At 39.0% G+C, this 14,040-nt stretch overlaps 1 protein-coding gene across 4 annotated transcripts in view; it reads right to left on the reverse strand.

The window, feature by feature from the left end:
• Positions 1-1,794: 1,794 nt before the first annotated feature.
• Positions 1,795-14,040, reverse strand: part of JPH1 (junctophilin 1) — a 79,918-nt gene continuing 67,672 nt past the window's right edge. Inside the window, exons 4-6 of one of the 4 annotated variants that reach the window (XM_026495868.4) lie at positions 10,349-10,998; positions 4,262-4,357; positions 1,795-2,471 (exon numbers count right to left, since the gene is read on the reverse strand). In XM_026495868.4, coding sequence (XP_026351653.2) covers positions 4,277-4,357; positions 10,349-10,998 — 731 coding nt within the window. In that variant the 3' untranslated portion in view covers positions 1,795-2,471; positions 4,262-4,276. Of the gene's footprint in view, positions 4,092-4,261; positions 4,358-10,348; positions 10,999-14,040 lie in introns of all 4 variants that reach the window. The other 3 variants (XM_044382747.3, XM_044382748.3, XM_044382746.3) reach the window with 3 other exon arrangements.

Consider the following 14,040-nt stretch of genomic DNA (forward strand, 5'->3'; position numbering starts at 1 on the left):
TCTGGGACTTGGATACAAGTTTTTATAACTTTTTGGCTACACGACCTTGGGCAAGTCATTTAACAGCAGGAATTCTTTCTGAGGGATCTTGTAAGAAGCTAATGAGTCACTGAAGTGAATATTCTTTGTAAAGCAAATGTCTCACATACTACACAGAAAATTGCATCTTAGCATAGAGAAGGAACTCTGGTGAAGTATGGCCTTTGATTTTCACAGTGATCACCAGTGAAGAAAGAACATAATATGACCTGTGGCATAATTAACCTTTAAATAGAGGCCTTTATAGTGGGATCTCACTCTATTTTTAATGTGTTTGAGACACTTACAGAATTTTTTTTTCCCCCTAGTTCCTCCAACTGGCAAAAGCTAACACAACAGTTACCGTGAGCCGGGCACTGTACTAAGCACTTAGCATAAATGAGCTCATTTCACCTTCCCAACCATGCTGTGAGGTCAGTGCTCTGGTTACACCCATTTTATAGATGAGGAAACCAGGGCACAGACTAGCAAAAAATCCATAATCTGTCGTGACCATAGCCGAGAATTTTATCCATATTCACTGCATTCGGGACTATTCATTTTATTCTATATATCGTTGTTTTCTCCTACTCCCAAAATGAGACTCATCTGGGGGCTAGTACAGAACACTGAAGTACTTGTCAGTACTTTTGGGGTAAGAAGGAAATGCTGGATGTAGACAGTCGACAAACCTGGGCTAAGCAAACTCAGCCTGACGAGCCGTTGGTTATGCTGTGCTGACCGAATATGCCACGTGTGCAGCCACACATAGAGTTGGAAAGACGAGGCTATGCAAATTTCTGAAGCATGGGAGGAGGGCTGCAAGTAGCACTGAGTATATGCCTGGAGAGCCTGCTTACCATAGTTCCTGAAATAGTTACTGCATTAAAAAAGGCATGTAGAATATTTTCCAGATTTCCCAACCACAAAGTCTTCACCCCAGCTTTGGCTTCAGCCATCAAAACTTGTGGTTTGGACCTGAACCTGGAATCAATAATCTTTCTAGCACTCTGTGCTTCTCCTTCCTGCTCCAGAAGAGTCTGCGTTCCATTCTTTTAGGATTTACTAGGAGATGAATCACTTAAGTTGATCAGTCTTTTACTACTTAGAGGTGATAACTTTATGCGTGCTTTATACAGGGGTCTCCAAGACCTTGGCCTTCAACAGGAGTGACTCGTTTGGGAATGTGAAAGCAACATGGCAGCTCCCTGGGAAGATGTTTTGGAGGGGGGCCTTTCACTATCCCTCATAGGCAGCTTGCTAGTGGTCAGGGCGGCCTGGGCCAGTACCTGCTGGCTTCAGAGGAAGCCCAGTGGCTGGAAATTCTAGTGGCGGCAAGTTTCTTAGGCACAGTGTGCCTAAGCTTCCTGAAGTGAGTCTCAACAGGGGTCATAGCAACGTATTGACTTCTTCGGGGCACAATGATCCAAAAACTTTAATTACTTGAGAAGTACCCATGAAGGAGGGGGATTTACTCCAACTTTGAGTTTTCCTTAAAAACAGGAGCGGACTTATAACCGTAGCTAAAGAACTAATCCAGTTAATGAACTAATTCCAACTAAGCAGAAAAATCTTATTTTACAAAAAGTTATTTGAAAAGCCCAGGATGAAAGAAATGTAGAAAGAAATTCCTCCCATGCGGCTGCTTTGAGCATTTTGCACCCCAATTCTGTTGTCAATTTTTTAGCAGATCTTTCTTTTAATAAAACCTACCAACTCCCCAATTCCACATAACTCAAGACAGTAATTTACTCACAAAGGAAACACACTTGCAACTTTATTAATAACCAACTTTCTTTTTTTATTAGAGCGGATACAGTTGTGAAAACTGTACATTATACATTTTGGTTTCGAGGATTATAAATAAAGGAACTCACAGGTAGGGAGTTCTTTTTCACAGCAAGAAACTTTAAATAAACAAGGTCATGTTTTATTAAGTACATTGGCAGACTTCATGTGCTGTCCAAAATGTAGAGCACAGTATAACAACCCATTAGAAAGAGCCTTTCATGTAAAATACAGCTGTGCACATTTTAGAAAAATACCAACAATTTGAGCTTTGTTTTTAAAAAAGCTTATAAATCATACATATATTTATAAATGGAACCAACATGCTCACTTTATAAACATATCCTTTAGTTATCTGTTACCCATTATTTCCAAAGCATTACACGTTTTAAATAAACACTTAATAAGATTAAATATTTTATTTAAAAAAAAAATCTGCTTTCCCAGCATCAAGAGCTACGGGGTTAGGAAGGCGCAGTGAGAGTACGGAGACTGACACAGGAGCTTAAACGTTTCTTGGCTAAAAACGTACTTCCTAAATTTAAAAGTCAAAGCAAAATGTAAAAAATAAATAAATATACAAGTTGTAATTTTCATTTGCTCTCTTTCTGCTTTCTTCTTTATTCCATATTGGTCACACCCAGGATTCTCAACATATTGCACTTCTGCAAAAAACATCACTGGGTTACTACCCTGCAGGTGACAAAGCATTCAGTCCACACCTGTGCTAACATGTGAGTGGTCTCTTCTGCATTGAAAAGGTAGCAAATAAGGTAAAAAGAATCTGATTACACCATGCAGATCGTGACATATTTAGGAATAGCTAGCTCCTTCTCCACAATGTAATGTCTTAGATTTAAGATACCTTTCCTCCCCTGATTTCTTTTTAAATAATTATAAAGACCACGTAGTGTCTCTAATAAGCATGCTTTTGAGTAATAAAGGATGAATTATAAAACAGCAAAAAAAAAAATCAGATTATGTCAGAATAACAAAGGACTGCAAAAGACAAATATTTAAATAGAAATGTCTAAGCCTTTAAAATGTGAAATAAAATTACGAAAGGACTTTGAAAAACACGAAAGGCATAAAATTGAGAAGCAGAGGTTTAACAAAGCTTTATGCTCTACCTGAATGTATTCAACAAAAATTTAAGTTGGAGAAAAAAAAAAGATCAGAGCAGTTATTAATAGCATCTTGCTTAACTTTCATGGGAATTAACATAGTCACTGACAAGATTTTATTTGGTTGTAAAGTACGTCAGCAATGAAACTGAATCCTTTAAACACCGATTACTGCAATCCATGCAACATTTTGACTACACTTCTTAGAATTCTGTTGTCTTTCAGCTTTTAAAATTTAGCACCTCCTAAGTGCATAAATAGTTCGTCTCAGTAATGTTTAAAAATATTTAAAATTATTTCTTAGGAAGGTATAATGCCTTCACACTGCTAAATTTTAAACAGCCTGTTACAGGTTTAGGAAGACTAAACGGCATGAAAAAAAAAATGATGTATTGCTATCGCAACGAACACATCTTCTCTAGAATTTAGTTGTTTCTTTTCCTTGAGATGCAACAAGTGTGTTTCCTCCAGCCAGGACCACACGTTGTAGAGGACTACACATCCTACTTCAATAAACAGCAAAAATGAACATAGTCGTGCACAAGCAAACGAAACGTTCTCTCCCAGAACATTCCAGGAGATGTTAAAGCAGCAGGTCATGGCATAAGACTGGTGAGTGATGCTGCTACCTATTTCTTCTAATGAGATAGGAGTGAATGTTGGAACCATGGCCACAGCAACACAATCCTCCGACCGCATTCCTCGGGCAGTCGTTTGTTTCCCCAGCTCCCTACTAAAAACGTCAGATGGTAAAATAGTAAGGCAGCTGTTGACTTCCATCAGAAAAAAAAAAAAAAAAAATGCAGCTCCATACATTTCCAGTTTAGTCACACTCTGCTAGGACAGATGGAGTAGCCAATGCCAAGAACTTCGCCGGCTGGGGCTGCTTCAGCATATTTTAAAAAAGAATGATTATTAAGTTTTGCTCTCCGACATGGCTCCTTGCTTCAGCTCCCAGAGGACCCCAAAGCCACAAAGCATTCCCAGGGGAACCGAACAGGTCCTCTGGCTGAATTTTCCAAGTTTCATCTCTTTCGCGATCCCATCCTAATTCCAAGCCTCCTTCCCTGAGTCTGAGTCTGACTGGGGTGTGCCATTTAAAGGGCTGATGATGCCACGGCAGAGAACTGTGGGCTAACACCGCTAGTTGTCATGACTTCACTGAAGGGTCAAAACAGTTATATCATTAAGAAACTATGTTGAATCACATTCAGGCACAGCCAAAATTAAAGTGAAGGACAATATGCAGTTGTTAACAAAAATGTAAATTCAAATATGGGAAAAGAATGTTATATACGGTGATTTTATATAGAAATGAAGGCTATTCTTACCTTTCCTAATTCCAATCAAGTTAGAAAGTGAACAAAAAGAATGGCCAACCCGATATTCAACAGCATGACAAGGACAATCATGACTGAATTAGGGCCCTGGAAATAGAACAAAACAAGCATAATGTTTCCATGTTAATATCCACATATAAGCTAGCTCATAAAATCAATTACCAAAGGAAATTAAAAAAAAACCCCATTGCAGTAAATAAAGCGGGAACGAATGACAGCAGCTCCAAAAGGTATAAACCAAAAATAGCAATGCTGTATTTAGCTGGAGCCGTCCCTGCACTTTCACTATGAGATGAAGCCAGTCTTGATTAAATCTAAAAAAATGACTAACAAATAATGTAGTTCATTCACCTCAAAACATCTGACAACAGTCTGGGTGAGAGTTCACCATAATGGGGTGGGGAGCTAATGGAAAGTGGATATGCACTTTTTGCTAAGTTGTCGTTTAGATAACGAATTATTTCCTCATGAAGGCAGTTAGAAAGTAAGACTAAAATCTTTCGGGTACTGAGGCTTCTCAGGAAAAATTTAGGACTCTTGCTTTTCCTGGTCAGAGTTTTGGACACCACCTCATCCTTAAAAGTAAAAACTGCAAGCAGGAAGTTGAATACTTGCAGAAATTATTTTATAGTTCTAATTCTTTACTTCTTTGCTCACAGCCACCACACTTCAGAAATCAAGTTCTATTGAACAAACTGCAAAATCCTGTTTGGATAAATACGGCTGTAATAAATACCAGCTGGCCAAGGAACCCAAACTTTACTTGTTTAAACAAAAACCAACCTTATGACCCATCTTTTCGGAGCTGCTCATGCTTGACCATCTTTATCACAGAGACCTCATTTTGGTATTTACTATTACAATAGTGTCTGATTCTTAAGTAGTATTAACTCTGTTCTAAACTGGCCTTATGAGGTGGGAGGGGTAGGTATTTTAATTGTTATTTTACGGATGAGGAAACAGTTGTACTAGATTTGAATATCTAATGAGGCTATATTGAAACGGGATAACAGAGTCCTCCAATGTGGTACTGGTAGGATTTGGGGCGGGGGGGGGGGGGTAAGGAAGACTGGAATTGCACTTGGTCCAATGTTCATGTTGCAAGGTGTGGAGCTTGGGTCACATCCTTCTAGGAGGTCTCCTCCCCAGATAGGGCCACAACCTCCCTGGCAGGGGTCAGAGTGCCCTGGTCTTCGTCTATCCTAACACTTTGCACTTTGTCACTTCTTGTTCATCTCCGTGTGCCCTAGACTGAGTTCCGTGGTGGCGGGAGCCATGCCTCTTTGTTCACCGCCGTGCACCTGCACATACAAGCCGCCCAATCCATCCAGGTTTTCATTATGAACGCCTACTAGCATCTGGCACTTTTCCAGGTGCTGTGGATGTGGTTGTTGACCTTATTCATTCACTGCCTTAAATCAAGAACAAGGTGATTAGTAAAATCAGAGTGGGGGAGAAAGGGAAGTAAAAATGGGTATCCTTAAGATAGGGACTATTAGGAAGAAGAAAAACCCTAGTTCCTAAACCCCAAGTAAATGGGAAGAAAAAGCACATTTATTGCAGGTCTTTATATGCCAGGCAGTGGGCTAATAATAAGCATTTTTGGGTAGATGATTTCTTCTTCACAGGTGATTACGAGTTACAGCGCTCTGAGAGGGTAAGTGTCTTCCCCAAGGTTACTCATCTGGTTTAAACAAATTACAGAGCTAAAATTTAACTTTGTCTACTTCAAAGCTGCTTTTTTTTCTATATTCCTGTTATAGTCACAGGCCTTAGTTTAAAAATAATTTCTAATTAAGTTTTTGAAAATGGCATTTTCATCTATCTCCTCTGATTTTGTGGTGGCAGAAAACCAATCAAATCTTAATATGACCAATTCTTTTAGAATAGTTGTGTTCTAAGTTACTAGGAGGGCCCAAATCTATGTAACTCTTCAATAATGATTAAAATGTCTAGTGTAGGAAACACTTATAACTCAGAAAATAATTAAAGTTATCTTTCAACATCATAACTCAGCACGGAGATTAAGGAAATGCTATTACTATCACAAATGTTGATTACATTTTGCTCATGAATATGTTAAGTTTGGATTCGTGTAACTCTTTTGGGTCAGTGGATTTAATTCATAATTCCTGAAGACAGTGACATGAAAGATGAGGAAAAGTGTATGGGGTCAGAAGAACACAATGTAGAGTTCAGTGTCTTACACTGGACCAAGAAAAAGAAAAACATGAAGTGGCTTCAGTGAATCTAACTTCAAAAGTCTAAGGTGTGTCTGGACCTTTAACTCCCATTTCATAGATCCTTACAAGGTTCCATGAATTTATCTAACTTTTTGAATTTGTTAGCATTTTTGGATGGATATATATATACACACACATACATATATTTGTGTTACATATTTATATACAAATAAATATATATAAAACACACACATATATGTATGTATGTGTATATATATGTATATATTTATCCAACTAGTACAACTCCATTTATAAAGCTATTTTTAAAGATAACTCCGTGAAGATGAGGGTAAGGCAGCAATAAGAAGTTCAGACAGCAACCAGGTAGAAAATAAATCGTGGGATGCTATGTTTAATGGGCAGCTCTCAAGACGGGACCTCGGTGTTCTTCAGATACCTCAGCTGGGCACAGGGTGGAGAGCTTTAAGGTGAAGTCTCGTAAACATGACTGTGGTAGCCAGTTGTAGCTTAAAATAGCAAAATGAAAAAAAAAATCAGTCTTGCTTTTCAAGACTGACTGAGACAGGTGTACTAAAAGCAGCAGCAGCAAGGCAAAGTGCAAGTCTGCATTGGAAGAACTTTCGGGCAGTTAGAAAATTGTGGGAAATATGGAAATACGGAAAGAAGTTCTAGCTCAATGTCTCTTCACTATTACTCGTTTAAGACTGTGAGGAATCTTCTGAAGAGTTACTATAGTCTATGTTAAATCTAAAATTCCTCTAAAACCATGAAAAGAAAAATTTAGTATAAATAGCCAAGTTTATATGTATTTACTGTTTGTAGGGTTTTAGTGTGTGTGTACTTGGTTCAAAACTGACGTGACAGGGATGCTTTAAGTTTTATAACAATTCAAAAGAAAGATTAAATTTCCAAATAGACTTGGAAGAGAGTAATGGCTAAGAAAAAGTGCAGGCAGTTCTCAGAGGGAGTTAAGATTGCTAAAAGATCCCTTGCTAGTCTGTTTGAGGATAAGACTGTAATGTCGTCTCTGCTGGCTCCTACCCACGTTGCAAAATCCTGCAAAAACGTGGGTACCACACAGAATGTGTTTCCATGGAATATTAGTCTGTGTGCAACCACGGCCCACGGGAGTCACATGTATCTTGAGACGGGTTATAGAGTAATCCGTGGCATAGCCTCCCATCTCTTACCGCTCATACTCAAGTACTTAATTTGCTAAGCGTTAGCCTGTGTCTCAGAATATTTTCTGTATTTCTAGGAGATGGATATCCACGGTGATCCTGAGGATGGGTCAAAATCTATTGGAATATTTATGAACTATTTTATGCTTCAACTACTAGTGTTGGAACAATAATGGCCATTGCTTTTGAGCACTTACTATGTGCTATGCACTGTGCTAAGAGCTGTGTAAGTACTAACTCATTTAATCTTCAAAACAACCCTATGATATAGGTAGAGATGAGGAAAACAACTCACAGAGCAGTTAGGAAACTTGCCCAAGGTCACACGACTGAGAAGGAGCACAGCTGGGATTTGAACCTAGGAAGTCTGGCACCAGAGTCCACACCCTTAGCCACCAGTGTATCCTGTCTCAGTCAATAGGCTGGTGACGAAAATTCCAGATCCCAGGCAGTGTATTCAGCCACCCTAAAAATGACGACTCTGACTCATACTACATCTCTCCGTTGCCCACAATGAACACTGCTTCAGTCTGGTTTTCCCTCCAGTGTGTGTTTCATTGTGAATATTCCTATGAATTTTCAAGTTACTTATAAACCTCTAACTTGCACAGTGTCTATCTCAAAATTGTATGCAGTACTCCTTAGTTTTAAAGTGGTTCATTAACTACCTTTATGATGATTTTATCACTTCTAAACTGTCAAGAAAACAGTCATCAGGAGTGTGAAAGGCAGCTCTGTGCTATTATCAGGAAAGAAGGTTGACTGTTAGAATCTTCACAGGAAGGCGCCAAGGCAGTCCTGACTTCTGGTTCCTGTCACGCACAGAGGAGGTAAGTGCTAGGCCTCCTTTCTCATGGGATGTGGAAGTGAGCCCTAGAGACCAGCCTCCCAGGCTGGAGGCTGCATGGCTACCTCCAAGAATCGGATGGTTCTGCACGTAAGTAAAAAAGATACTTCCAAACAAGGAGGCTGTGAATTTATCAAACATCAGTAACATTTCATAGAAAGACAGCGTGTAGGACACTGGGCCATTCGCTTCCTCTTGTGGAGTTCCAGAAGTCAACTGAACCCCACTACTGGGTACCCCAAGGTAGAAACTATGTGGCCTTGCATTGTTTGAATTTCACTCTTATAAATCAGGCAAACTAATACTAATCAACTTTGTCTTAGAAACCATTTATCCCCATGGAGGATGACTCTCAGGAAGTTAACAGTTAATCTGATCAATTTATATTTAGATGATAAAAAAAGATGAGAACCAGTGTTTGTAACTGTAGTAAAATACACCTAAGAAATATCAAATTTAACAAAAGAGATGAATTTCAATTGTTTGTTACTGTTTAACTGTAAACAGGTTAACCCTGTTAAACTGGACAAAAGAAAAAAAACAATTATATTAATCTGCACCTTTATACAAATGTCTCAAATTATTAGTAAGTATTGGGTCAGCTGTGGCTTCTTTCCTAAGCTACACTTAACATGCAACACCTCTGTTCCAAAAACACGTGACTAGGTCAACAGAGCAGTTGATCAATTTTTTATTAATAATTACCTAGCTTTAAGATTTTGTGAATTCTATAGAATTTGATAAAGTATGAATTCCATAAATCATTCAACAAATCTCTACACGCTCATCAAATGAAACATCGATAACGTATAGCTTTCTGGCTGAATAATTAGAAACCTTAAATGCTCAAGACTGATAATAAAACTAGCATTTACCAGAAAACTAAAATTTTAGAAGCACTTATACTTTGAGAAGTTAGAAGACCAAAGTAATTTTAAACAGTTGAAAAGAAAGAAAATGTTCTAGTGGCAAAGCCTGACTAATTGAGTAAAATCCAAACTAAATATTTAGGAGAATAGTTCACAATAGCTAGAAAAGATGTCCTTTTGTCTAAAGATGCTGACTGGAGTATCTTTTCCTTCTTCACTGTTAGTCTGTCCCTTTAGGTCTGAGGTGAGTCTTACAGGCACACAGATATAGATAGGTATTGTTTTCCACCCATTCCTTTACTCCATGTCTTTTGTGAGGCTCAAAAGCAGGGCTAAGAACCTAGCAAACGGTGATGGAATCCTCTTCCCAGCTAGGGCTTGGAGAGGGGCCCACCCTGTCAGTGCCCATGATTCCTTTGTAGCCAGAGAGTTAGCAATGGTGATGGGCCAGGTGTTCCTCCAAAATTTGTATGTTGAAACCCTAATCCCCAATGTGATGGTATTTGGAGGGGGGCCCATTGGGAGGTGGGTTGTGAGGGTACAGCAAGAAGGTGTATGAACCAGGAATTGAGTGCTCACCAGACATCAAGTCTGTGGCACCTTGATCTTGGGACTCCCCAGCCTCCAGAATTCTAAGAAATAACAGAAATAAGAAATTTTGTTGTTTAAGCCACACAGTTTATGACATTTTTCTTATAGCAGCCCCAACTAAGCTACCACAAAACTTACCAAGAAGTGTGGGGAAAGGCTTGCTAACATGTGTTGCAGTCACAAGCTGGCTACCTGAGTGATGCTTAAGGTAGGTGGCTGAGCGAACAGGGATGAGTTTCTGCCCCGAGAGCTCTTTGCTGTCTCAAGCTACACCATGTGCTACGCTCTATCCTATGCAGTCCTACGCTTGTCGGGACCTCAAGATGCAAGTCACCCTACGCATGCTGCTACCTAAAGGAAGCAAAAACACCTCGTGTACAACTTACTGAATTGGCTTCTTTTTCCAAAGAAGGGCATGAATCGTTGCTTGCTGGATTCTTTGGTATAGCAAGTTCAGACTTCTTAGCTTTTGGCTCAGCTTTGCTTTCTTTGGCAACTGGTTTTGTCACAGATTTAGGGGGACTCCATTTGTTGGGTGATGGCTTGTGCACCAGCGCTGAGGAAGAATGGCTTGATCCATCCTCTTCCTCCATGTCTTCTGGGGGGTGCTGGGGGGCATTCAGTTTCACATAGTAGCCGTGGTACTGAGAATGCAGTTCCCCGTTACTGGGGTTGGGGATGTGGTGGCGGCCAGAGTACTTGGACGTGGGCACCATGGCTCCCACCTCCTTCGTGGGAGCCTTTGACATCAAAGGCTTATTGACGATGGCTGTCACATGCTCGTCAGCCACACTCCGTTTGTCTTGGTTGAGTCTTGCCCCTGAGCTGGGGTTCTGCTTCTTCGTGGGTTTTGGGGAGGAGGGTTGGGGAGAGTGGCTTTGTTTGGGACTTGCTTCTGGAGACCTGGGGGGTGTCGTGCCTTTGCGATAAAAATGAGGAGATTCCTTTGGTGTAGGTGGCTTTTCCGGTACTTTTTCTTCTGGATTTTCTTTAGTATCTACACCTTCCTGAAATCTCTGTTTGATATAATCTGGGCCTGGGGAAAAATTGACAACAGAAGGGAAGGTAATAAAATAAAGATAAGGCATAAAGGCTTGTTCCTCTGGCTATCTATAGCCATTCCTCTCTTTTTTCTTTTAAAAATATTGCCAAGACTTGGATTAAGCAGGGGTACACTTCATTTCCCAGGGGAAAAGATTATTTATTGCCGAAAAAGTTAATATTTACCATTACTTATACTATTTTGATAGCCATAATGGTTAAACAGTTCTGACTTCCTAATGATTGCAACATTCCTGCCTGCTTGCACAACCCTGAAGTGAAATTCATGTTGATGGAGCACTGGTCACAACACCATAATTAATCTGCATATTCAAATTATGCAGCAAAACTAAAACACAAAGTACACACTCAAGCAGACTCTTGTATGTTTAGTATATTAAAATATTTAAATTTAATTAACATTTAACAGAGCATCTACTGTGTAAGTACGACTAGAACCTTCATCAAAGGATCATTATTTTTTTTTAAAGATTTCATTTATTTATTCGAGGAGAGAGCATGAGTGGGGGGGGAGGGGCAGAGAGAGAAGTAGACTCCCTGCTGAGCAGGGAACCCCATGTGGGACTCTATCCCAGGACCTTGGGATCATGACCTGAGCTGAAGGCAGATGCTTAACCGATTGAGCCACCCAGGTGCCCCATCAAAGGATCATTTAAACTTCCTGGAGTCCTTTCACAGCATGGATCCGTATCACCATTTTCTGTAAGCATCAAAGTCATGACAAGGCAGTTGTCTTTAACAAACTCCAGTCCCAGGATATTTATTTTTCTAAAGAAAGGGACCCTGATATAAGTGTTGCTACCTGCACTTTTGTTTTCATTGGCATGGAGTTATCTTTTCCTATCCCTTCATTTTCAGTCTATATCTCTTTAGGTCTGAAGTGAGTCTCTTGTAGGCATTACAGATATAGATAGGTCTTGTTTTCTATCCATTCCTTCATTCTGTGTCTTTCCACTGGAGCATTTAGACCATTTGTTTAATTTTTGACAGATATGTACTTATAAAAAAGGTGATGTAGCAATACTCCTATCAGACAAAACAGACTTTAACAAGACACAAAGAAGGGCATTAGATGATGATAAAGGGATCAATCCTACAAGAGGATATAACAATTGTAAAGCTCTATGCATCCAACACTGGGAGCACCTAAATACATAAAGCAAATATTAACAGCTATTCATTTTCTGCCTGGATGATCTATCCATTGATGTGAGTGTTAAAGTCTCCTACTGTTATTACTGTAATTTTCTCCCTTTAAAAGGGAGCAGTGTCTTTGAATGATATATTAGACTAGATGGACTTAACAGATTATATACAGAACATCCCATCCCAAACCAGCAGAATATACATTCTTTTCAAGTGCACATGGTACGTTCTCTAGGCTAGATCACATGTTGGGCCAAAAAACAAGTCTCAATAAATTTAAGACGACTGAAATCCTATCATTTCTGACCACAATAGCATGAAACCAGAAATCAATTACCAAAAAAAAAAAAAAAAAAAAACCCCGAAAAAAACCACCAACACGTGGAGACTGAACAACATGCTACTCAACAACTCAAAAAATTAGGAAATAAAAACAGTCATCCAAATCTCTGGGATGCCCCAAAAGGACATCTAAGAGGGAAACAACAGTACAGGTGTGCCTCAAGACAAATCTCAAACAATCTAACCTCATACCCTAAAGGAACTAGAAAAAAAGCCCAAAGTTGGTAGATGGAAGGAAATAATAACAATCAGAGCAAATGAAGGAAATATAGAGTAAAAACAGAATAGAAAAAATGAGACAAAATTGACATTTAGCCAGACTTAGTAAGAAAAAGGAAAACAGCCAGCACCACAGAAATACGAGACTACTACAAAAATTACATGCCAACAAATTGGATAATCTAGAAGAAATGGATAAATCCTAAAAACATACATACAGTCTTCCAAAACTGAATCAGGAAAAAAAAGAAATCTGAACATATCAATTACTAGTAATGAAACTGAATTGGTAATCAAAAACTCCCAACAAATAAAAGTCCAGGACCAGATGGATTCACAGGTGAATTCCATCAAACATTTAAAGAAGAGTTAATACCTAGTCTCCTCAAATTATTCCAAAAATAGAAGAGGAAGTAAAGCTTCCAAATTTATTCTACAAGGCCAGCATTACCCTCATACCAAAACCAGAGACATTACAAAAAAACCCCAAAAAACAAACTACAGGCCAACAGCTCTGATGCACACAGATGGATATTCTCAACAAAACATCAGCAAACCTCATTTAACAATATATGAAATGACTCATTCACCACGATCAACTGGGATTTATTCCGGGTATGCAAAGATGGTTCAGTGTTTGCAAATCAACCCATGTTATACACCACAGTAACAAAATGAAGGACAAAAGTCATATGATCATCTCAATAGATGCACAGAAAGCATTTAACAAAATTCATCATTTATTCATATAAAAATTCTCAACAAAGTGAATTTAGAGGGAACATACCTCAACATAATAAAGGCCACATGACAAGCTCAGAGCTAACATCATATTCAGTGGTGAAAAACTAACATCAGAAATAAGAATGTCCACTCTATTTAACATAGTTATGGAAGTTCTAGCTGCAGCAATCAGACAAGAAAAAGAAATAAAGACATACAAATTGGTAAGGAAGAAGTAAACTTACTATTTGCAAAAGACAAGATACTATATATAGAAAACCCTAGGGGAACCTGGGTGGCTTAGTTGGTTAAGTGTCCGGCTCTTGGTTTTGGCTCAGGTCATGATCTCATGGGTCATGAGATCAAGCCCTGTGTTGGCCTCTGTGCTCAGCAGGGAGTCTGCTTGAGGATTCTCTCCTTCTGCCCCTCCCCTTACTCATAAGCTCTCTAAAATGAATAAAACCTTTTTTAAAAAAGGAAAACCCTAAACATTTCACCACCAAAAAACTATTAGAACTAATAAATGAATTTGGAATTTTCAGGATTCAAAATTAACATATGGAAATCTGTTGTGTTTCTATACACT

This window comes from Ursus arctos, unplaced genomic scaffold, assembly GCF_023065955.2.
Source record: "Ursus arctos isolate Adak ecotype North America unplaced genomic scaffold, UrsArc2.0 scaffold_6, whole genome shotgun sequence".
In the NCBI taxonomy this organism is placed as follows: domain Eukaryota; kingdom Metazoa; phylum Chordata; class Mammalia; order Carnivora; family Ursidae; genus Ursus; species Ursus arctos.